The sequence below is a fragment of the Lepidochelys kempii genome, chromosome 10 (genome assembly GCF_965140265.1).
Source record: "Lepidochelys kempii isolate rLepKem1 chromosome 10, rLepKem1.hap2, whole genome shotgun sequence".
In the NCBI taxonomy this organism is placed as follows: Eukaryota; Metazoa; Chordata; order Testudines; family Cheloniidae; genus Lepidochelys; species Lepidochelys kempii.
This window is the reverse complement of record NC_133265.1, coordinates 79,806,387-79,832,313: the sequence shown is the minus strand read 5'-3', so window position 1 is coordinate 79,832,313 and position 25,927 is coordinate 79,806,387. Positions and strand designations below refer to the sequence as shown.

Sequence of the window (25,927 nt, the reverse complement as noted above, 5' to 3'; positions counted from 1 at the left end):
GCTATCAAAATTCAACTGCAGGTTTTATCTTCCTTTATGTTTTGCCAAGTTTGCATTTTCTTCATTAGGACAACAGTTGGCTGAGATTAAATTGTTTCAAAGCTTGCCAATATATATTTGAAGGATAGGCAGATTGTTGGCAAGTTCTGTTGCTGGCAACCTGTTCATCACTGTATTTTTAAATTACCATGGAAGTGCTAATTTCGAAATATGAACATAGAATACTTAGAGCATATCATACTTCAAAATCTTAATGCCATTGCATAAACATTAACTATTCATCCCCATACAATAATAATTAGGTATTATTAACCCAAATTTTGCACATGGGTGGAATAAATGTGATAGGCTAACTGACTTGTTCACAGCCTTACAGTCAGAGTCAGAACCAGAAGCAAAGAATCCTGATGTCCAGTCCTATGCTTAGGCCACTAGACCTACCTCATCATTAGGTCCCTACCAAATTCATGGTCCATTTTGGTCAATTTCATGGTCATAGGATTATAAAAATTGTAAATTTCACAGTTTCCAATATTTAAATCTGAAATTCCACGTGCTGCAACCATGGGGGTCCCAACCTAGAAAGGGCTTGGGGAGGATAGGGGGGTTTGCAAGGCTATTGTAGGGGTTCATGATATTGCCACCATTTCTTCTGAACTGCTGCCTTCAGAGCTGGACAGCTGGAGAGTGGCAGCTGCTGGCTGGGACCCCAGCTCTGAAGGCAGTGTCGCCACCAGCAGCAGCACAGATGTAAGGGTGGCAACAACACGACAAACAGATTTCACAGGGGAGACCAGATTTCATGATCCATTACACATTTTTCACTGTGAATTTGGTAGGGCCCTACTCATAATACTTTCTTTATTACAGAATGTTACAGACAAAAAAATGTGATCCAAGGACTTGGACATGTGAGTTAAGATACTGTACCAAATTCAGTCCTGCTGTAAGCGAGTACAGCTTACTCAAGATGCACCTGCTTATACAGAACTGAACTAGTTCCCGAGTATGGCTAGCAACCTGCCATTGCTTGGCCTGAAATGATTCCTTCAAAGCAAGACTTTATGTTCAACTTTTACCAAAATTCCAAAACACAAACTCATTTGTGGATGTCAGGTTAACTGTGCACAAAACGGATAGATTTCTTAGCTTCTATTCAAGAAGAATGAATAAAAATCAATTACTTAAAAAAACACACACATTTAAACTGTATTTCAAAATTTAACTTTAATTTAAATTTTAATATGTTTTTATTTTTAAAGACAGATTCATTTATATTCAGTTTAGGCTTTAGCATAGGTTGTCATAAATTCAAATTTAAATAATCTATTAAAATAATTTAAATAAATCTGAATAAATAAAAATCTCATACACTGATTCAGTGAGCCCTTTTCAAACTATAAAGGCTGTTTTTTGGTATATAAAATCAGGGAGAAAACATCTTTAACTACATTTTGGGGTCAAACTTAATAATATGGTATGATCTATATCATTTTCAGTTTTGACAACGGAATGAATGCTGGCAGTTACTTTTTTCCAGATGTCAGTACTTACAGTTTCTGTTGTGCAGAAAAGCTTTAGCCTCAAGTTACTGAACAAATGTACGTTATGCTATACAATTAGATAAATGTGCATCCTCCTAGCAAAAAGTAGTACCAAATCTAATGTAAAGGCTATATTTAACTGTAAATCAAATCAACGTTTTAATAGTTATATGAATGTTCTTTATAAAAGTAACTCAAAAGTACAAATGAAAACAAGTGATTAAAATCAATTATTTGCATTTAAAGGAATGTTGAATTTGGGCTAGATGAGAAGAACAACTCCAAAATATAAATATAGGGCTAGAGAAAACTGAAGTTCTTTTACAAAATTTAAATGGCACTGGAAGAGCATCTCTCCAAATAGGTTTTACTGATGTAACATCATGTGACACCAGCAAATATTTTATAATGCTGTTTGCTCTTGGTCAGCTACTTTGTACAATAAGCAATAAAAATAAAATTAAAACAATGTAAAAAAGTAGCATATTCATAATTTATAAACTATCAAAATTAGTTTTAAAAGCAATTACCTCTTATACTAATTTTTTAAAATAACTGCATGTTACAAAGTATTTCAACAAACTATACACATACTGTTCAATTATGGGTCTACGTAGATTCTAAACTTCAACACAACAAATAACTAACAAATATAGGGTATCAATCTTCCAACCACAAAATATATTTAGATATACTTCGGGAAGCAAATATGTTGACTATTTTCGATTTACTGTACCTTCTAAGCATCTATCTGTACACCAGCATTCTTTTATGTAAAATGCACCTGACTGCAGTTAGCCATGGTAATAAAATACATACTTTCTTCGGTGTTTCCATTAACTGTTGTATCACAAAGTACTCCTGCAGTACAAAAGAACTAAGTATTAACATGGTATTCTTACAAATGACAGCTCATAAGAAAGTTTGACATGATGGCTTCAAGAATCTGTTATAAACACCACCTTCCACTGAAATTAATAGGCTCTCAAAATTATTTTGAAAGATAAGAAAATGTCCAAGATCTACTAAAATGTTAATCTCTTTTGTCACTGTCAAAAGAAAGGCAAATCAACTCTACACTGGTCCTATACTTGGAATTCTTCCCTAGTTTTTCAAGAGTTTTTTAAAACGTTGCTCCAGCCAACATGGTGAATCTGGACACCTACTCTTCACGTTGACAATACGTTTACCCTCTCTATTGGGCTCAGAAGCAGGATGCCAAAGTTCAAAGACAGTTATACTTAGAACTATGTTATAGTCCGTTTTAAAAGTAACTGTCAGGCTGGGGAGGGAAAATCATCTCACACTGAAAATTTTGTACCTCATATAGTTACAACTAATACCTAATAATACTATAACAGAAAGGTTTTTTCCCCACCTCATTTGTTTACTTTGTGTATGCAGCAACACTTTTTACATTTAGCCAGTTTCACTTTTTCTACATATAGTCAATTTCTCCCTTGCTGAAGAGATTCTTATGCATAAAAAGGAAATAAAAAATATTTAAGCCACACTGTTTAAAAAGTGCTGTATGAGACACTGGGTCAAACAAAACAATACATCACTAGTTAATTTAAAAAAAATTCAAGCTTACAGTATCATTTTAATATTTTATACCAGAAATGGTTCCTTACCTGGGTTGTTCGAAGTCATATGTTCAACAGGAGGACTAGTGCTAAGCTGATATACTGTTTTAACCTCCTTCTGACCAGGTACACTATTTATTTCCACCCTCCATATTTGTGCGTGATCACTGAGGGAACAATCAAATGGCACAAAAAAACCTTAATAATTATGTACTCAATCAAGATAGGAATTTCCCTATTATGAAAGCTGAGGTTTGGCTTACTTTTGATAGAACTTATTGACAACAGCTGGTCTGATTGGTAGCTGAAACACATGCTTCTCATTCAGAGGATTTTCTTTGTAATATTTTATGCAGGACCTGTGATAAAAGCAGTCAAATACTGTTACTTATTACTTCTTGGACGAGTGTTTATGCAACTACTCAACCCCAGATAAATATACATGCAAAACTAACTACATTTTCATGCTTTCATGACAATAGATCAGTTACTATGCACTTGCAGAAAACCTTGATTCCAAAACTTGATTTTGGCTCTTGCTTCCCAGGTCAACAGAAAATGATCATATCACAACAGTGACTTCATAAGAGTTACTATACTTGACAAATTGCAATTGCACAATATTTATTCCTCACAAATGTTCCCTCTAAAACCAGGGTATTTTTTAGAATGGAAGGCTAATTTTTCACACTATCCAGTCACAGAAACTTTGTAGCATTGAAAATACATATGAAATATGTTGGGATTTTGCATTAGTTGAGAGCTAAATGGATGAAAGCCTCAAAAAATTGCAAGGTTTCAAAGCATGACTTGAAAGGGCTGATAAAACAAGACATGCAAGAAAGAATCTGCAGCAACAAAAAAGCTAAGGTTCAAAAAAAACCCACTAAATTTTTGTTTTTAATGTTATTTTGAAGGTATGTTCTTCTGAATACCCGTTTTACATATTTCAGAATGGAGGAATGGCTGGGATCTGAGAGCTCAGAAAGGAAAAGGAAGAAGAGAAGAAAATGAAAATTAGGATTCTAGTGAGTTCCCTGAATCCCTTCACAAGATGATGGGGAAAAGTACAAGGGTATTAAACCAGGGCAGAAAAATTGAACAGGAAGATCCAAATGCTCCCATTACAGTCCCCATTCCTCACAATCATTATCAATAAAATACAGTTTATAAAAAGTTTGCCTTTTGACTATATCTAGTTATTTAACTAATCCATTTATTATTGACATTTAAATGATGGAAAGTAAAAATTAAATAATTACTGCATCAAAGGGAAGAGGTTCTCATGTTTAAAGTGAAGAAAGACTGTGCAGCTGACCAATATTTCCAGCATATGATGAAGTTTTTGAATGCGATGAACCTGCTCCTGTAGCTCTACTGATGTGGAAATGAAGTAGTCCTAGAGAAGAAAATATACACTTGAAAACAAGACATAAACAAAGCTCTTAAAAGGTAACTATTGGTGTTGGGTGGGTTAAATATGCTAATCAGATGAGTACTCAATTTGTACACATTCTGAAGGTCAACTCTTTCTGCTACATTTGTCTGCCCCTTTTTTATGAGAAAATAGGGTATTGATTTATAAAAATCCTGTTCTCAGAATGCTTCATTAAGCATATTTCTTGTAACCGAAACACCATGCTTTCTTGCAGCCAAGAGAAGCAACACTCCATGCAACCCTACAACCATGAAGTAACCCTAGAACACGCAGTCTGTTGACGTTGAGTCAAATGCCAGTGAAGTTAGAATGTCACTCTCTTCCCTACTTTAAAAAAAAAAAAAAAGTTTAGTGATGGTGAAAAAGACACTGGATTATACATGGGACATGTACAAAATAACTGGCAAAAGTTCAAGTTCCCTTTTAATCTGCAAATACACCCCAACCTTGACCTGGAAAGTCCACCTCTTGGGTGAGAAAGTAGTTTAACCTCCATGGCCATGCAATTTTTGGCTCTCTGCTGAAAATACCAATAAAAATGCTAATTGGGATGGCTTGTGCAATATGGGTCTAGACTACCAATTCTTTTCACATGGGTCAAACAGCTGTAACATGGTGGTTACTTTGGATCACCACAGATGTGGAAAGACTACCAATGACTTCAGTAGGTTTGAATCAGGGCTTTGGTCTGGGTTTGAGCCAGAGAGCTGGAAATGAAATGTGGAGATGTCATACTAACAAAAATACTACCACCTTGCATTCATAGTGCAATTTTCATTCCTAGATCTGAAAGCTTTTTTACAAAAATGGGGAAGTATGGTCTCCACTTAGAGATGGGGAAAAACACACAAAGGTTATGTGACTTCTTGTGCATAAGGTCACACAGCAAGTCAATGGCAGAGTCTGGAAGAGAATCTAGATTTCCTAATCTACAATATGGTGCCCTACCCAGGGGACTAAGCTGCTGTTACCAACCACCTAAACTATTAATCCCACACGTTGATATTTTATCCATACAGCAATCCTAGTTTTAAGGAGGTAACAGACTTTTCATGATTAAGAATATGATTTGGAAGAAAAAGTGTTTTAATAGTAGAATTTTAGGACTGTCAGGGTTGACAGTGTTCACTTCAAATACGTATGAAACACCAATTCAGAGTGTTATTAACTTTTGAAAAGAGTGACAAACAAGCAAAACCTTCAGGGGCACTGAAATGCAAGAGCTACAAAACCAGATTTCTAACCGCAATCCTTCATGGCTGAATGTAAATTTTCTCTACTACTGAAGTTAAAATTTTGTTTCAACAGCTATAAGCACTCTATTCTCAGGAGCAGATCCAAATTAATGGACAGGATTTCACAGCTCCCGACAAAATCCTGGCCATGGTTCTATCATATTTTCAAGTGGAAGTAGCTCTGTAGATAAGGACATAGAAGGTGGTACCTCAGCTTTGACCTAATTTCTCCTTCCTTTACCCTCTTGCCAGAGTTAAAAAAAAGTCTTTAAAACACTCAATTTTCAAGGCTGAGAACTCAGAATATATGTTGTAATCCTGCAAATAGGCTTTATGAATTTGGAGAGAAAATTAAATCTAAACAAGTATATGTCAAAACTCTATATTGCTTTCAAAATAAGAATTAAAATATCTCACCAGATAGGTTAATGTTGCAAGTTCTTGGCCTGCAAAACAAATAAAGATTTTTTTTTAAAGAAACAAAAACATGCTAAAAGAAAAAGGAGTACTTGTGGCACCTTAGAGACTAACCAATGTATTTGAGCATGAGCTTTCATGAGCTACAGCTCACTTCATCGGATGCATTCCACGGTATGCATCCGATGAAGTGAGCTATAGCTCACGAAAGCCCATGCTCAAATAAATTGGTTAGTCTCTAAGGTGCCACAAGTACTCCTTTTCTTTTTGCAAAGACAGACTAACACGGCTGTTACTCAAAAAACATGCTACACACTGTGGCAGCTTCAGGCATAAGCAAAACAGGTGGCCACAGGAAGCCACACTAAGAGAAGAGTGCAATCACCACACCTGAGGACTTCTTTGTACTCACTGCTGTAAGTACAAAGAGAAACATGAAGTGGCTGGTGTTGGAGACAGTGGTTGCCAGCCACCAACATGGCATGTTCCCTTCATGGAAATGCAAAGGGGCAGCAGACGTAGGCATAGCAGGTGCTAGCATCAGCTAGGTCACCAGCCCTAAAGTTCTCAATGCTTCTCCCTCCTAAACAGCGTAAGGTTTGAAGCAGCAGAAACAGGTGAGCAAATGAGAGTGCATACAGGTTGGCAGTGTGGTAGGAAGACTCAGGGAATGAAGAAAAGGTGAAGAGTGAAGCCTTGAAAAAAAGTAGCGTAGGCATATAGGCCCACATTAGATTGGGTGAACTATGGTTTTAAATTGAGCTGGGATATTAGCATGAGCAATAGGCCCAAAGCATGTGACCAAAAAGAATGAGAACATCAGAAAGAAAAGTTCTTGTGTTAAACTTGTAGTGACCCTTCAAAATACCAGTGTTATCTTATTTAAGGTTTGGGCTGAAGTAATAGTAATAAAACACAATCAACTGGGTATCAGGTGCAGTAATAATTGACTATATAAGAAAATCCTTCATATGGCCTTACCGAAGGTCCAATAATTGGCAATGACATCAATAGTTTGTTAAAGGGATATAAAAAAATAAACTCTTAAAGACTTTATTGGTAATACCTGCCAGACCATGATGGAGTCGACCACTATGGATCTAAGATATCCCTGAGCTTGGCCTGTTTAAGTATCCTGATCAAATGCTTATAAATGTTTTGTTACTATTTGGAGGTAGTAAACTGCTTATTATTTAGACTTTCTAAGCATGTTTAGAACAATTGTATAAATGCCATTTGACCTTTGGATTTAATAAAAGGAACGTATGGTTAAATTAGTCTTGTGGTAATAGCCTGATAAATAATAATTCCAACAAAGAGTAAGAAAAAAGTGACAATGACAAAAATGAACAAAACAAAAAACAACAAAAATGGAGACAACAGAAGAATGGAAGCAAAAGAAACAATGCAACTGTGAGACTGAAGATAAAGCCACAACACCATTGAAGTAATTTTTTTTTATTTATTTTATTTTTTTTAATATCCCTACGTGCTAGCTTCTATTTCAAGGTTTGGCTCAAGAATGCAATTTATTAATTTTGTAAAATAAATGATACTGTCAGTATTCTTGGCTGTGTTCTCCTCAACCCCTTTTGATTACAAGAAGGGGGAAAGAGAGACAGTAAGGACGGACACACATTTTTTCCCCACCTAAAGCATTATCACACCTAAAAACAGGCTCTGGTTAAATAAATAGGATATTATTCAAATTTCTCCCTTCAGATTTTTTCAGACTGATAGGTTTCTATCATTTTGACATTTATGAAATCCTACATAAAAAGATTAGTTTAGAAATCTGTTACAGCCTTAGTTATAAGCCATAGTTATTTTGAGATAATTTTCAAATTAAAAGTAAGCAGAGGAACACACTAAGTCGTAAGTAAAGATTTTATGGGCAATAAGGAAAAAGGCTAAGGTGACAGAGAGGTGAAGTTAAAAAGAAGTCAAAAACAGAGGTGATGGATTGTTTGGGTCAAATAACCTTTTCTTGTGAATTTCCAGTCATGCCTTTAAATAACAGGTTTACCTATAAAACAACTGACATAATCTTTCTTCATTTTGTCCAGACCAATCTCCAGAAGCATTTGAATTGGAGTGACACCGCTGAGGGAAATAGCCTCCATAGCTCCATGATAAGATTGTTGAATCAACTTGCTTAGTAAACTGCTACTCCCTTGATGAATCTAAAAAAAATAAGATTTTTCTTGTAATATATAGATGAAATACACAGTATAATTTAAAAGCAAGACATTATAAAAAAAAAAAAGAGACAAGCTAATAGTGAACTATTTAAAAACTGAATTTAAAATATGTCAAAATGAGGAGTAATTTACAAACATTTAAAAGAAATGTATCCTACTTTATTTACACATCCAAAGCTGATATTTTTATCATGAAAACATATTCAGGATACACATACATACCCAAGGCTGTATCTCACAATGTTCTAGGGATTTTATAATCAGTGTGAAACACTCTACCAAGTCTTGATAGGAAGTGACACCTTGAGAGAAGAGTTATTCCAATATTTAATTTATAATGGCTACAAAAACATCTATCTTCCTTTATCACATAGATGATAAAAGAGTTGACCAATGCACAAAATGTAGGACTTTAAAAAACTCCAAGAACATAATCCCATAAATGTACTGCACAGAATGGCCCAAAGATAAGTTTAAATGTGTGACTGAACCAAGAGGTCTTGCACTACACCATGAAATTTGACAAGAGGTCTGTGAGAGCAGGTTCCAGAGAATGGCCCTTTACTGATAATGCCTGCCCTAGAGTACAGCTCCAGAACCAACAGTGAAAGCAACTCAACAGTTTATAAATACTGTTAACAGGACATGAGGAGAGAGAGCTGATTTCTCAGTTAACTAAGTCCTAGACCGTGTCAGGCTTTATAGACTGCAGTTCAAGGTGTTTGTTACAAACTGAAGTAAACAGATAACAATGCTTCATGCTCCACAGAAACTAATATATGCTCTTAACTGCTTGCCTCACTTAAGAGAGGAGTGTCTGCATTCTGCATCAGCAGAAACCATCAAGTACTGATATACCTGAGTAGGGTATATTATACATTTGTATAGAGTACATTTTAGTCATCTGCTTTTGATGTTACAAAGGCATTCATTAATGTGGCAATATTCACATCAGAAAAGAATGATCATGACTTCCAAGTCAGCCCTACAAGTAAAAAAGGCATTTATGTGACAAAACTGTCACTTGTTAATAAAAAAAACAGTAATTGATTTAATTAATAGGCCCTCAAGACTGCATATATTATTTGCAAAGGTTGACATCTATAACATTTTCTGAGGAACTACCTACTTTAAATATATTCCGTGAGCCCCAGTAAAGTCTATTTTATAGATAAATGGCTGTCACTAACAAAGTAAGTATGCACTATTTATTGCTAAACAGAACCAACAATCAACTTGGCAAAGAGAAAATGTGCACATACCACAAGTCACCATACTTTCCTATAATATCGTAAATAGAGCATGCTATCTTATGATTAAATGAATGACAATGATCCTTAAGCCTGTTTATGGCATAACCATCCTGAAGAGTTAATCAGTTCTTAAAACTTGGAGAAACTTATACCAATTTCTTAAAATATGTATAAAAAAGTGGTATAGGAAATGTGTAAAAGTTATAAAGGCAGTGAGAAAAAACACTTACTCTTTCTCATTTTGCACCACAATTGTTCAGCAAAATCCAGGTCTCCTCGCTCATTAAAAAGTGATTTTATTGAACTGTCCACTGCAGCAGAGTCACACTGGACTTTCTGAAAGAGAGAGTTTTACTTGAAAATGCTCCTTCAAAATGAAGTCAAACATTTGTCATAACATTCTAAAGCAGTGGTGTGCAAACTTGTCCAATCGTGCCCCCCCTTATCATTCACAGAATTTATTGCATCCCACCCTCTATTGCCACCTTTACTTCTGCACTACTACTGGCAACAGTGCTGCCTTAAGAGCTGGGTGGCTGCTAGGCAGGGCATTCATGTTGTTTGCAGTGCAAGAGGACTATATTTTTAATCCCGCTCCTGTCTTGCCCCATAATACCCATTCTATTTTTATCCTGTTCCCACTGTTATGATAGTGGGTTCTGCAGGACTCACAGGATCCCAGTTTCTTCACACAAACCCCAGAGAATCTTATATGCTCCAGTTTGCACACCGCTGTTCTAAAGATCCACATAAATCAAATCCTCTCCAATGGCCAAGTCTATTCTCAAGATTAATATTTCTGCTCCTGCCCAATCAGTAGTTCGATAAATAAACGTATTTCATACCAATTAAGAAACATGCTTTTACCAAGTCTTAACAAACCAGTGAGGAGCCACAGTCCTAACCTCTTGGGAAACAGCTAATTCCTAAAGGTTATGTGCCCTCAAAAAGACATTCATGTTGGGAAGAAGGGTTTCTGGCCATTGCAAGGCAGAGCTTGACCAGAATTCTTGCCTAGAATGAGTAAAAATGGACGCTGACTCCACTGTGACTTACAACTGGCTATACTAGTATAGACAGGAAGTACTGTCATAAACAGCTGCAGTGATGGAATTAGAGAAGCACCAGTAAAAGATATAACTACTACTGCACAGGTTTCACAGGTGATTTTGGTTTTTTTTTTTTTAATATATGACTTGCAATGCACCAAATACAAAAAAAAAAAAAATTATTCTGAGCGTATGGTTTTCCCCATGATCTTTGATGCAGGACTAAAGTTTATGATTTTGTTGCTGTACATTAAATCACAGACTTGCAATCAAAATGGAAAATTTATTTGACTTAACCATCCCATAAAAAGAAAAAAAACTCAACTATTTGTGAGGAGGGAGGAAGACAAATAAATAAAAATACTAACATAATTACTAAATAACTACTAAAAATATTAAAATCCCTACAAAATTGTATGAAGTTATTTAAGGCAGGAAATTACCATAGTGGTGTGTGTTACGTAAACAGCTAGAAAGATAAATTTGCCAGTTTCCAGACCCTCCAGTAGGCCATGGACCACTGGAGAGTCAAACCAGCGGCAGAATGAAACTGGCACAGAGATCAAAGCGCTTCATGCAAGAAGGTCAAATAGCAGCATGAGACTGATCACTTTAGGAGATGAGAGGGGAAGATTAAGATGATGAAAAGTGATCGTGTTTGGAAGAAATCAGAGAGAGAAATCTCCAACCCATAGGTAAAGAGGAAGAGAGAGAAGGAAGCAGACCTTTGTGGAGTTAATCCACTCTTATCCATCAGGATTGGTGTTGCCTGCTGGAGAAGATCACAGCTACTTCTCTTTGAACATAACAATCAAGTACTAAAAGCTAAGTAAAACTCCGGGGAAAATGCTAAATTATAAAATATTGAGAGAGATTTTGAAAAGGCACAAATGGCATTTCGCGTTCAGTTAAGTGCCCAACGGCTACATGTACTTTGAAACAATAGATCTCCTACAGTTCCTGCTGAGTCAGGACAACAGGGGAAATTTTCAAAGTACTGCAGAGAGAGTGAAGAAACAAGAGGATGACTGAAAATACACATACCTCTGCATCATTTTTATGTACCGATGTATTAAATCCATCCAGTTTATTCTTTAAATCTAGAAGGGGGAGGGAAAGGAATTGCACCACTATAATCATGTACAGCTGAACAACAGTATGAGTCTCAGATATGTTACAATTTTGGTCCTACTAACAAATACTGACAGGTATTATCTTTCTTTGTGAGTCTTTCTATACACTGTTTCTTCTATTCTATATTAGAAAATAGAATATTTGAGTTGGAAGGGACCTCAGGTGGATGATCTAATCAGACTTATGAAAAAAAATCCTCACCCACTAAAAAAGAGTTCATAATGCTGTCATGGGTTCCTTGCCCTCCTCAAGGGCGGGGAGGTGGAAGAGAAGGGTTTGGAGGTGTGCACACATGCGTTGAAAAGAAATCACCACTCTCCTGCATCTAATACATTCAGCTGCATAATGGAAGGATTTGTTATATTATTTCTATATGCCCATCAATTAAGGACAGTTTAGTCTGGGATGGTCCCTTCTTGTGTATTTTTAAAGTAAATTGTTTTGTCAGTTTTTCACACTTACTTTTACAATATTCAATAAATATACAATATTTTACAATAACTTTTACAATAGTTGCCTAGTGATAGCTTGTTAACACCTATCCTCTCTTCACTAATGCTGAAACGATGGTTTTATTGTTCATCAACATCTCTGGTTTTCTTCCTTACATTTTTTTGCTTCTCTGTTAGTCTATATGCAAATTTGTGGATATTTTCAGTTTCATTCTAAAGTTCTCCGTTTCTCTTCTTCTATATCCATTTTCTATAATCTTAAACTTGCATGTCTGTAGCCTCTCTGACATGAATTTTGCGCTTAGTGGCCAGAATTTTTAAAAGTTACTAGTGATTTTTGGAAGCCTCCGTTTGAGGCACCTTAAAAAGGATGTACTTTCAAAGAGTGGGCATTTGGCACTTTCTGAAATTCAGGATAATTTTGGATAACACAAGTTGGGCACACAAAGATTGGTGTACTGAAATCACTAGTCACTGAAATCTTGGCCACTATGTTTACATGTGTCTTTCCTGTCTCAGTCTGTAAACTGTTGTACAAGAGATTTTTATTTGTCTCATTTCATTTTTTCTTCCGATTTTCCACAACATGGGAAAAACACTAAGGTTTACCCATTGCACAGGACTCTCATGATTTCACCAGGAGAGTTAGAGGTATACAAAGTAAACTGTTTCTTGAACACTTCTGGTGGACTACAGTACCTTTATAAATTACCATTTGCAGTTCCAATACTATCATAATCTTATGTGGCATTTTCATTTCATTCTTGTGAAATTTTAAGTCCCTTGCAATTTTTTTCTTAACATAAATTTTGATTACAGGATTTGCCCTTCTCCACACAATTTCACCCAATCATAGCATCTCAAATTATTAAACAAAAATACCATTCAGAAGTTCCTGGACAAGCTCAACCGCTGATTCAGCTACCAAAGGCTCAGGCCATTCAGTCACACCAGTCTTCAAGCCTTCAGCCAGAACCTAAGAGCACAAAAAAATCCAGAGACACTTATTTTGTTTGAGGTTCTGCACATAACAGAGAATATAAAAGTGTATTAAACTTGCAAAGAAAAATTACCCACCATATGAAAATTCCACCAAGAAATGTATATGGTATGCAATACTGCCAAGCTAATGCTGTGTTAGACATGTTTGGAATGTTCTGATTTGTGTGTTCTTTATTTCTCAACCTTAACACTGCATTAAAAATTATTTTGCATTAAATATATTCATGTAATTTCAAAGAACCTTTTAAACAGCTACGGAGATTCTAAATAAGAACACCATCCAATTGTGGAGGTAAATGCTCGGTTGCGCAGGTGGTGTCAGAGATAGATCTTTGGATTCTTTGACCCTGGAACGTTGTTCCAGGAAGGATTGCTTGGAAGAGATGGGATCCACCTAACGAAGAGAGGGAAGAGCATCTTCGCAGGCAGGCTTGCTAACCTAGTGAGGAGGGCTTTAAACTAGGTTTGCCAAGGGATGGAGACCTAAGCACCGAGGTAAGTGGGAAAGAGGGTGCAACAGGGGAGCCCTCCTGATTCGCACTGAGACAGCAGGGCAATCAGCTAGTTATCTTAGGTGCCTGTACACAAACGTAAGAAGCCTGGGAAACAAGCAGGAAGAATTGGAAGTCCTGGCACAGTCAAGGAACTATGATGTGACTGGAATAATAGAGACTTGGTGGGGTAAATCACATGACTGGAGCACTGTCATGGATGGGTATAAACTGTATAAAGGACAAAGATATACTGTTTAAAGGTATAAAGGACAGGCGGTGGAGAAAAGGTGGAGGACTTCCATTATATGTAAGAAAGCAGTATGATTGCTCAGAGCTCCAGCATGAAACTGGAGAAAAGCCTGTTGAGAGCCTCTGGGTTAAGTTTAGAGGTGAGAGCAACAAGAGTGATGTCGTGGTGGGCATCTGCTATAGACCACCAGACCAGGAGGAGGAGGTAGACAAGGCTTTCTTCGGACAACTAACAGAAGTTTCCAGATCGCAGGCCCCGGTTCTCATGAGGGACATCAACCACCCTGACATCTGCTGGGAGAGCAATACAGCAGTGCACAGACAATCCAGGCAGTTTTTGGAGAGTATTGGGGACAACTTCCTGGTGCAAGGGCTGGAGGAACTAACCAGGAGCCATGCTCCTCTTGACCTGTTGCTCACAAATAGGGAAGAATTGGTAGGAATAGAAGAAGTGGGTGGCAACCTGGGGAGCAGTGACCAGGAGATGGTCATGTTCAGGATCCTGACAAAAGGAAGAAAGGATAGCAGCAGAATACAGACCCTGGACTTCAGAAAAGCAGGAAACTGATGGGCAGGATCCCCTGGGAGACTAATTGTGGGGGAAAGGAGTCCAGGAGAGCTGGCTGTATTTTAAAGAAGCCTTATTGAGAGCGCAGGAACAAACCATTCCGATATGCAGAAAGAATAGACAATATGGCAGGCGACCAGCTTGACTTAACAGACAAATCTTCGGTGAGATTAAACACAAAAAGGAAGTTTGCAGGAAGTGGAAACTTGGACAGATGACTAGGGAGGAGTATAAAAATATTGCTCAAGCATGTAGGGGTGTAATCAGGAAGGCCAAAGCACAGTTGGAGTTGCAGCTAGCAAGGGATGTGAAGGGTAACAAGAAGGGTTTCTACAGGTATGTTAGCAACAAGAAGATGATCAGGGAAAGTGTGGGACCCTTACTGAATGGGGGAGGCAACCTAGTGACAGAAAATGTGGAAAAAGCTGAAGTACTCAATGCTTTTTTTGCCTTGGTCTTCACAGACAAGGTCAGCTCCCAGACTGCTGCACTGGGCAGCATAGTATGGGGAGGAGGTAAGCAGCCCCAAGTGGTGAAAGAACAGGTTAAGGACTATTTAGAGAAGCTGGACATGCACAAGTCCATGGGGCCAGATGCAATGGATCTGAGGGTGCTGAGGGAGTTGCCTGATATGATTGCAGAACCATTGGCCATTATCTCTGAAAACTCATGGCGATCGGGGGAGGTCCCGGACAATTGGAAAAAGGCAAATATAGTGCCCATCTTTAAAAAAAGGGAAGGAAGAGAATCCACGGAACTACAGACTGGTCAGCCTCACCTCAGGCCCTGGAAAAATCATGGAGCAGGTCCTCAAGGAATCCATTTTGAAGCACTTGGAGGAGAGGAAGGTGATCAGGAACATGGATTCGCTAAGGGCAAGTCATGCCTGATCAACCTGATTGCCTTCTATGATGAGATAACTGGCTCGGAGGATATGGGGAAAGCGGTGGACATGATATACCTTCACTTTAGCAAAGCTTTTGATACAGTCTCCCACAGTATTCTTGTCAGCAAGTTAAAGAAGTATGATTGGATGAATGGACTATAAGGTGGATGGAAAGCTGGCTAGATCATTGGGCTCAATGGGTAGTGACCAATGGCTCTATGTTTAGTTGGCAGCCAGTATCAAGCAGAGTGCCCCAGGGGTCGGTCTTGGGGCCAGTTTTGTTCAACATCTTTATTAATGATCTGGATGATGGGATGGATTGCACCCTCAGCAAGTTAGTGACTGACACTAAGCTGGGGGGAGAGGTAGATACACTGGAGGGTAGGGATAGGGTCCAAAGTGATCTAGACAAATTGGAGGATTGGGCCAAAAAAAATCTGATGAGTTTCAACAAGGACAAGTGCAAAGTCCTGCACTTAGGATGGAAGAATCCCATGCACTGCTACAGGCTGGGGGCCAACTGGCTAAGCGACAGTTCTGCAGAAAAGGACCTGGGAATTACAGTGGACAAGAAGCTGGATATGAGTCAACAGTGCGCTCTTGTTGCCAAGAAGGCTAATGGCATATTGGGCTGCATTAGTAGGAGCACTGCCAGCAGATCGAGGGAAGTGATTATTTCCCTCTGTTCCACACTGGTGAGGCCACATCTGGAGTATTGCGTCCAGTTTTGTGCTCCCCACTACAGAAAGGATGTGGACACATTGGAGAGAGTCCAGCGGAGGGCAACGAAAATGATTAGGTGGCTGGGGCACATGGTTTACATGGAGAGGCTGAGGGAACTGGACTTATTTAGTCTGCAGAAGAGAAAAGTGAGGGGGGGTTTGACAGCAGCCTTCAACTACCTAAAGGGGGGTTCCAAAGAGGATGGAGCTCGGCTGTTCTCAGTGGTGGCAGATGACAGAACAAGGAGCAATGGTCTCAAGTTGCAATGGGGGAGGTCTAGATTGGATATTAGAAAAAACTATTTCACTAGGAGGGTGGTGAAGCACTGGAATGCGTTACCTAGGGAGGTGGTGGAATCTCCATCCTTAGAGGTTTTTAAGACCCAGCTTGACAAAGCCCTGGCTGGGATGATTTAGTTGGGGTTGGTCCTGCTTTGAGCAGGGTTTTTGACTAGATGACCTCCTGAGGTCCCTTCCAACCCTAATCTTCTATGACTCTGTGAACACAAAAAACGTAAAAAATACCATTCCTTGCAGATTGCTGACAACCAAACTGATATAAATTGGAAATTTCACATTTATACTTACAATCAGAAACTGCAGTTCTCTATGTAACTGGAACACAGGACTCCTGGGGTCCCCAGATTCCAGTCTAATGTTCTGAAAATTCCAAAAATACACATCAGATTTTGAGTTTGGAATACAAATTTGCTAAAACCTTATTAACAAAACTCATGAACTATTTATTATGAATGTTATCAACATACTATATTGCTACTGCAACAATAATGTAATTAGCAAAAATTAGCATATTTTCTGTGATCTACAATACTTGGTATAAACAGTGACAAAGGCTTTCTCCTACCAATGTTGCTGCTGCAGTGAGTGGAGGTGTCTGTAAAATCTTATCCACAATACTCCATGTAATATCAATATATATATTACTCTCTGATTCAATCCCTGTATCCTCCAATGTAGTGGATCGAACAAGCTCATATTGAGCAAAGCCTTTGGTTGCCACCTAGAATGAATATATTTTAAATAGACATTTAAAACAGATCTACCATTCTAAGGATTATTTTCAAAAGAATGTTATGTGATACTTCCTGAAGCCTGCAAAAGAGCCCTAAAATGCCAAATCAACATAGTACTGGGCAGGTGTTCCATCAATCAAACATTTATAAGAGAACTTTAAAAATAAAACTTGGCTAGTGTCAGACAAACAAACTGCAATGTCGCACATCCAGAAGTTAGGTACCACGTGTGGTCCCTTGCTTCCCAGATTAGCAGGAGCTCACAGTGCTACAGATCCACACACAAATCAAGATATAAACACCACCCATAAAGCTAACCAAAAAGTCCCACAAATTAACAAATATACAAAAATCTTACAACTAAAATAATTAAATTTACAATATTCAAAGCATGGGAAAGCATGAAAAACCTACAATAGATGAGCGATGTCTGATTTTGTGTGCCTTTTTGAGGTCTTCTAGACTTGCAAAACAGGTTATATCAGCTGTAGGACCTGGGAAAGGAAGAGAGACTTTCAGAAAATGCTAACCACAAATTGAATTTAGCACTCAGATGTAAATATTAAGTGATCAAAATGGAAAAAATAAGTGGCGGTATTCTCACAATGCAAATTCTGCTCACTTGTGACACCAGAGTAAGGTGCCATTCACCGTAAAGCTATTCTTCAAAATACTATCATCCCTCTATTGCTTTTATACAATTAGCAGTGCAAATTAATGGCATTTTTAAATGTTCTGTAGGGTTCAGTTACTATATATAAGTGAAATGAATGGGAGAAATTCTCACTTCCCTAAAAGTTGTTGGTACAGCTCTGCAGACAGTCTGACACAATACCACTGCATTGATTGCATTCCGTTCACACTTTGAAGGTTATTTTTGATACCACTTGGGCTAGAGACAATTATTTTAAAATGAAAATTTAGATTATAGAGCACAAGTGGACACCCATCATGGGAATATTGGTTGTTACTGTATTAACTCTCATTTATTTCTTGTCCTCCCCTCTTTCAACTTTGGGGAATGGCTGACTGTGTAACGTTATAGCCAAGAGGAACTTACCATTACATGTAACCGTATGAAAACTGATCCCTGTGATTTTTTTCCCATTTTTGAGAGGCTCAGCTCCTAGCCAACAGGTATGCTCAGGGTCAGAGCTGTCACATCTTACCCACAGGGGAGGAAGCACAACTGGTTTGCTTATCTTCAGATGGGTCATGTTTGGATTTTGTGCCATTGTATAGAGTGAAATCAGTTGCCTGGAAATAAAAGAACAATCATTAACAAAATTTAACATGATGTTAGCTAACCCCTTTCTGTTAACTCTACTTCAAAATCTAGTGTATTAACAGTAAAGTCATTTACGTCTCAGTCCTGCACACTTACACACATGAGCAATCCAATTTAAGTTAATGGGACTGCTCACAAGTGCCTTTGCTATATCAGGTTTATTACTCCTTCAGTTATTAATATTTCTAGTAGGTATGAGCTCCCTTTCCATGATGAAATACAGTCATCTCCCCATTAATATACAGCTTTGCAAATTCCTATGATTAGCTAGAACATAAAAACAGCCATACTAGGTCAGACCAAAGGCCCATCTAGCCCAGTATCATGTCTTCTGACAGTGGCCAGCGCCAGGTGTTTCAGAGGGAAGGAGCAGAACAGGTAATCTTGAAGTGATCCATCCCCTGCTGCCTGTTTAGTTTAGCTATACGCAACAGCTAGTATGCTAGTTACATTGCTGCACAGAATTTACTTTTGTGTTGAATAAGGTATAAAACTGCTTTTAAACAAAAAGATAAAACTATGGAAACTTACTTTGCTCTTGTAACAGACAGAGCAACTGGTCCAGAATCCTTCTGTGGTGCAAACTCTGAAATATAAGTGGCATCATCTATTTGTGATTCTTCCATTTGGTCAGTGAATTCAACATATCCCTTTAAAAGAAATGCACATGTAAATCTGAAAATTGGAATATATTTGGACGTTTCCAGGGATGTAAACATAAAGCTCTAGTTTTAAAACAAAAACAAAAAAAACCCACTTACCACTTTCTGCATAATGAATATCATACTGTTTCCATTCCAAAAACATTCTAAGGGACTTCCGCAACCCGCATCAACCAAACATACTTGGATATCAGCCTGCCAAAAGAAAAGAACATTTTTTTAATGTATTGCATTTACACGTTGTGTTTAGAAGTCATTTTTTTTATAAATATTTCAAAAACAACTAATTACATAACAAACTATTTTCTACTATAATTTCAACCATTCATTAATAATCCATGCCTTTCTCACTTCAAGATAAGACAGCTGCAATGTACTCTACATGGAGCTAAACCTTATCAACTGAGAAATTTAAGATGATGCAGAATGTTGCAAGCCACTTAATAACATCATATCATGAATCGCAGCTCCTGAATCTGTACTGGCTGCCTATTGGTTTCCAGGGGAAATGTATGGTTTAATTGACCTATTAAACCCCGAATAGCTTAAGACCTAAGAGATTGCCATCTTCGCATGCCATGCTGTTGCAGCTGCAGTCAGTGGAGGTACTCAAGATGTAATCCCCTTGATATAAAACAGAGGAGGAGTTTCTCATGACAGTTTCTCCATGAGTGGTTCTAAAGTTTGGAATTCAGTCCCTGAGCTGATCCCAAATAGCCCAAATCTGTTGCTTTCAAGGCATGCAGCAAAGCATAGCTCTTTACTCAGGCTTTTGAATATGAAAAGAAAAGGAGTGCACTAAGGGTACTGTTTGATTTGTCATTTCTATTCAGCTATTTATTTCCTACCTTTGAGAAAGCTGTTTTTAAATGTTACTCATTTTTAAAATTATGCCAAATTTGCCTAGATCCCAAGATTAGATGCTTCTCTTCTACACACCCATTTGTTATAAATTTAAAAATAAATAATGGTCTCTGACATATCTTTAGAAATTTTTCAAACCACTTCTAAGCTTATTTTTTTTTAAAAATGTATTTACCTCAAAGGGAAACGGGTCTTTGGGGATACCTTTGTTTCCTTCATTATATACTCTGAAATAAAACAAAATATTCACTTAGTTTATTTTTTCTTTCCCCCCCTCCCCAAATGATACATTTGTCTCTAAAAACTAGAAAGCAAATGAGCCTCAGAGCTTAGTTTACTCTACGGCACACTACGGACTCCAAATAAAACTACATTTACACTACATGAATTATCTATTTCAAATCTAGTCAATTTAAAAACTTTAGAAAAATAAAAAGTTTCAAGTTCAACAGCTGCCGGAGTCTCCTTAACAGTCTCTGTGGTTCTACAATCATAGGCCCTGATCCTGCAAGTTCCTCCATGGGAGCAGACCCCACTGAATTTAATGAAGCTCTGCATTGACCCACCTCAGTTTGCAAGATCAGGTCTGTATCTTCCCAATTCTTGTTTTTTTAAAAATGTGTTTCTCTCCCCTGTTGCCGTGAGAGACACTCACAAATAGAAGGGAAAACTTACTTTACTATTTCTCCAGCATAGTCAGTGATTTTAACACAAAATTGTGCCATGTGAGCAGAGTAAACAAATTCCAAATGTAGAGAAAGTCTTATTTTTCAGTCTCTTTCAGTTATATTAATCTTAGGTGTTACTGGAAACAACAATGGGTAAAAAGTATTCAGATGGAGAGTAATTTTTTGCTGACAATGTACTGTTAACTCCTTTCACCATGAGGCATCCAAATGCAGTTTACAGGCAGCATGAATATGGATCACTAATCTACCACTGAAAGGCAGCAGCAAAAATTTAGTTTGAGAAGTGGAAGTGAAGAACAATAGGAATATTCCAATTTCAGTATATTATTACTCTTACTGGTTAATACCCGTAACTCTGACAAGCAACCACGAGATCTTTTAATGACCAAAACTGATCAAGCTATTTGTTTTCACACCTCATCTAAAACACTGCAGCAAAAGTTCAGTAATTATAGAGGAGAAAAATAGCAACCATTCAATTCAGGCTTTTTTGCCATATCTATTACTGCGCTATCAGAGCACTGAAAGCAACACCAATACCACTTCTTACAGCATATAGATTTCCTTTGGAGAACTTACATACTGTCAGAGCTGGACAGGACAGAGACCCTAAAATATAATGGAGAGCTTCACACAACCTATCAACCCTCATCTAGACATGAATTATCAGGCCTGTTATAACTCAAGTTAAATGACTGCCATATAACTTGAGTTAACCAAGATGAATGTACATACTGACATAGACACTCCAAAAATGTTTCATCCAAGACACAAATGTTTATTCCAGGTCATGGTTCGCCTAGGCTACATATGTATGTTAGCAGTTAACTCAGGTTACAACAGCACCAAAAACTCTAATCTAAACAAAGCCTCGGTATTTTTCCAGTGTTTTAAGTTTTAGATATGTTTTAAGACTCAATTTTCTGGCATTTCTTAAAGTAAACTACTCTTTTTAAAAATGCATTAAGCCTGGTCTACACACAGTTTTTGGAACCAGTATTACTATTTCAGTTAGGCTTGTGAATTTTTTTTTAAACCAATCCAGTTATATTAGTGCAATCTCTAGCATGAACACAGTTAAATTATACCTTTATACCAGTGTATAAAGGTGCTTTATACAGGTATAGTTTATGGGAATAACAAAACAAATATAAAACACCTTTTTACTGCATCCACATTGTGGAGGCCGGCGGGGGGAGCATATAGTATTGTATATAAAGCAGTATAACTTTCTAGTGTTGACAAGGCCTTAGTTTCACTTCTCTTCCTTTTCCCAGTTCTCGCTCAATATTCTCTGCAATGCCATCAAGAAAAACTCCTTTTTTTCCTAGAAAGCAGTAACAAGTTTCAGGTATAACACTTTGAATACACTAGAATTTAAGGTGTTATTTCTGACATTATATTAAGGCCCCAGTCCTCAAAGGGAAAGACATGAACAGACCAGTGTGCCTATGTGGAACTCCATGTAGGGATCACACGGATCCCTTTCTAGAATCGAAACCCAAGTTTGCACCAAACCAAGGCAAGACCAAGACTGACTGCAGTTTCTTCTACCCAGGAGCCACTCACTTTTTTGCAGCTAGCTTCACCTGCCATTACTCTCTCATTTTACTAAATTAATCAATCAGCCATAATACTTTGCCCAGTATAGATGATACCAACTTCTTAATAACTGTATTAATCTCCTATTACAATTATGTGGCTAGAGCTGACAGCCTGTTAAGCAATGTAGAACGTCATGTGTACACTACAGCTGCTTAGGGCTGCCAACTGTCTAATCACACAAACCCAAACACCCTTGCCCCGCCCCCTGCCCCAAGGCCACACCCCTGCCCCTTCTCTGAGGCCCTCCCATTCACTCCAGCCCCCATCCCTCGCTCATTCTCCCCCACCCTCACTCACTTTCACTGGGCTGGGGCAGGGGTGCAGGCTGGGGTGTGGGCTCTGGCCTGGGGCCAAAGAGCTCGGAGCATGGGAGGAGGCTCTGGGCTGAGCCTGGGGCAGAGAGTTGGGGTGCAGGTGGGGACTCAGATGCAGGCTCTGGGAAGGAGTTTGGGTGTGGGAGGGGGCTCAGGGCTGGGGCAGGGGATTGGGGTGCAGGAGGGGGTGCAGGATCTGGGAGGGTGTTTGGGTGCAGAAGGGGCCTGGGACAGGGGTGCAGGAGGGGGTTCAGGTGCAGGCTCTGGGAAGGAGTTTGGGTGCCGGAGGGGGGTCAGGTCTGGGGCAGGGGGTTCAGGTTCTGGGAGGGAATTTGGGTGTGGGAGAGGGCTCAGGGCTGGGGCAGGGTGTTGGGGTGTGGCAGGGGGTTCAGGGTGCAGACTCCGGGAGGGAGTTTGGGTACAGGAGAGGGCTCAGGGCTAGGGAAAGAGGTTGAGGTGCAGGCTCTGGGAGGGAGTTCTGGTACAGGAGGGGACTGGGGCAGGGGTGCAGGCTCTGGCCGGGCAGCACTTACCTCAGATGGCCCTGCCCCTGCAGCTCCCATTGGCTGCGGTTCCCTGTTCCTGGCCAATGGGAGCTGAGGAGTTGGCGCTCCGGGTGGGGGCAGTGTGCAGAGACACCCCCCTCTTGCCATGCCTCCTCTTAGGAGCTGCTGCGGGCCATGTTGCCACTTCCAGGGACAGCACGGAGCCAAGGCAAGTAGGGAGCCTACTTTAGTCCCACCGCATCGCCAGACTTTTAGTGGCCTAAAATCTCCTGGATTGGCTTTAGTAGCCTCCGGGAGATCGAGACTGGTTCTGGGAGACTCCTGGCCAAACCAGGAGGGTTGATAACCCTACAGCTGCTACAGCAGAGCCACTGTACTGCCATAGTGTAGACACTTCCTACTTCAACGGAAAGAGCTTTTTCATCGATATAGTTAATCCACCTCTCCAAGAAGCAGTAGCAAGGTCCATGGAAGACTCCTTTCGTCAGCCAAGCCACATCTATACTGGATGTTAGGTCAATGTAATAGACACCCTGAGAACTAGGGGCTACAAGGTTCAAACTCACGCACTGATCGTCGGAGCCCTGGGCACATGGGACCCCAGTAATGAGGGAATGCTGAGAGAATGTGAAGTTGGTCAACACTATGCTCAGCTGATGCAACAACTCATGGCGTCGGACGCCATCAGGTGGTCAGGGACATCTACATAGAACACATCACTGGACCTCAGCAATACCAAGAGGGATAAGCTGGAGTGCCGATGAGAAGCGCAGTCATAGAATCATAGAATATCAGGGTTGGAAGGGACCTCAGGAGGTCATCTAGTCCAACCCCCTGCTCAAAGCAGGACCTATCCCCAATTTTTGCCCCAGATCCCTAAATGGACCCCTCAAGGATTGAACTCGCAACCCTGGGTTTAGGAGGCCAATGCTCAAAACACTGAGCTATCAGGAAAGTAACTGAAATACTTTCCTGATGGACTGTTTTTTTCTAAATGGACAACCTATCCTAAATTCTCAATTACTGAGGGACAATCTTCACTCATTGATATATTTTGCTTTCCACCACCAATTCTCTGTAGAACTTTTTTCATGAGTAACGTACCCGAATACTTGGATGCCAAATATCTAAACTGTATTCTTAAATTCATTCACCTAAATTTGGGTTATTGCTGATTATGCACTATACGTATCTTATGACTTTAAAAACAAACCTTGAATTTGTGGATAATCTAAACACTATACCCAGATGTACAAACACTCTTTTCTCAACCTGTATATTATACAATTTTAACATTAGCTGTCATAAAAATTTTAAATATGGCACTGAAGGCATGAAATTTTTCATACCCCCTCAGCGACCTAGTGAGGTCAGTCTGATTTTTAAGTGTAGAGCAGGCCTAAGACACAGAAACAGAGGCAAATCCTGCTCTGAAGCACTTACAGTCCGGAAGGAGGGGATTCCCAGCAGATTGAGGGACGTGATCGTTCCCCTCTATTCGACATCGGTGAGGCCTCATCTGGAGTACTGTGTCCAGTTTTGGGCCCCACACTACAAGAAGGATGTGGAAAAATTGGAAAGAGTCCAGCGGAGGGCAACAAAAATGATTAGGGGACTACAACACATGACTTATGAGGAGAGGCTGAGGGAACTGGGGATGTTTAGTCTACGGAAGAGAAGAATGAGGGGGGATTTGATAGCTGCTTTCAACTACCTGAAAGGGGGTTCCAAAGAGGATGGATCTAGACTGTTCTCAGTGGTAGCAGGTGACAGAACAAGGAGTAATGGTCTCAAGTTGCAGTGCGGGAGGTTTAGGTTGGATATTAGGAAAGATTTTTTCACTAGGAGGGTGGTGAAGCACTGGAATGCGTTACCTAGGGAGGTGGTGGAATCTCCTTCCTTAGAAGTTTTTAAGGTCAGGCTTGACAAAGCCCTGGCTGGGATGATTTAATTGGGGATTGGTCCTGCTTTGAGCAGGGGGTTGGACTAGATGACCTCCTGAGGTCCCTTCCAACCCTGATATTCTATGATTCTATGATGGACTCTGGATCGCAAAATCCTCAGCCTCTGGCGGAACCAGCCTACCTCCCCTGCTCTGGAAATGACTCAGGGCAGGGGCCAAAGCACAGCCCGAGAGCCCCGCACCCCTCCCCATTTATCATATGTAACCGTCTGCGAAGGCAATTGCTCCGAGGCCGATGACCAGCTCCACCCAAGCAGTGGCAATAAGAGGCCCCAGCCCAGGCAGGGCCAGCTGCAGCTAACGCTCAAAGCTGCCGCCCCCTGGATCGGGGCTGCAAGGGCTCCGGTGGGGCCAGCCCCGGGGGTGTCCGCTGCGTGCCGCTCGCGGCCCCGCAGGCAGCCACCCCGCGCATCAGCCGGGAGCCCCATGGGCCTGTCACCGACCGCCCCCCGCCGCCCCCAACGGAAGGCCCGATGGCCTTTTCCTCACGAGCCCGTCTCCTTTTCCCGCCGCCGCCCCCCCGCGACCGTCTCCCGGCCCCTCAGTGAGCGGCCCGGAGCCGGGCAGCTGCCGGACCCCTTCGGGGAGGCCTGGACTGGGCCAGCCGCCGGGGACACTCACTGCAGCAGGCAGTCGTACAGCCGCAGGGCCGCCTGGTGCCGGTGGGAGCCCATTGCCCGCCCTGCCGGCCTCCCAGTCCGGGAAAGCGAAGCGAACTCCGCGCCTTCCCGCCCCTCCGAGGTCACGGCCCCTGCAGCCGGGACTACACCCA

The 25,927-nt window shown here is 40.0% G+C and overlaps 1 protein-coding gene across 9 annotated transcripts in view; it reads right to left on the bottom strand.

The window, feature by feature from the left end:
* Positions 1-25,874, bottom strand: part of ZWILCH (zwilch kinetochore protein) — a 28,026-nt gene extending 2,152 nt beyond the window's left edge. For 2 of the 9 annotated variants that reach the window (XR_012154107.1, XM_073304405.1), the window contains exons 1-18: positions 24,636-24,764; positions 20,254-20,305; positions 19,314-19,409; positions 19,084-19,202; positions 18,325-18,521; positions 17,679-17,758; positions 17,096-17,251; positions 16,819-16,890; positions 13,192-13,285; positions 11,768-11,823; positions 9,905-10,010; positions 8,644-8,723; positions 8,247-8,403; positions 6,221-6,249; positions 4,393-4,529; positions 3,394-3,489; positions 3,179-3,297; positions 2,281-2,405 (exon numbers count right to left, since the gene is read on the bottom strand). Coding sequence is in view for 8 of the 9 variants with exons in the window: in XM_073304405.1 (XP_073160506.1) it covers positions 2,314-2,405; positions 3,179-3,297; positions 3,394-3,489; positions 4,393-4,529; positions 6,221-6,249; positions 8,247-8,403; positions 8,644-8,723; positions 9,905-10,010; positions 11,768-11,823; positions 13,192-13,285; positions 16,819-16,890; positions 17,096-17,251; positions 17,679-17,758; positions 18,325-18,521; positions 19,084-19,202; positions 19,314-19,409; positions 20,254-20,305; positions 24,636-24,697 (1,800 nt within the window). In the remaining variant the exon portion in view is untranslated. Of the gene's footprint in view, positions 1-2,280; positions 2,406-3,178; positions 3,298-3,393; positions 3,490-4,392; positions 4,530-6,220; positions 6,250-8,246; positions 8,404-8,643; positions 8,724-9,904; positions 10,011-11,767; positions 11,824-13,191; positions 13,286-16,818; positions 16,891-17,095; positions 17,252-17,678; positions 17,759-18,324; positions 18,522-19,083; positions 19,228-19,313; positions 19,410-20,253; positions 20,306-23,219; positions 23,511-24,635; positions 24,766-25,776 lie in introns of those variants that run through there. The other 7 variants (XM_073304406.1, XM_073304407.1, XM_073304409.1 and 4 more) reach the window with 7 other exon arrangements.
* Positions 25,875-25,927: the final 53 nt, after the last annotated feature.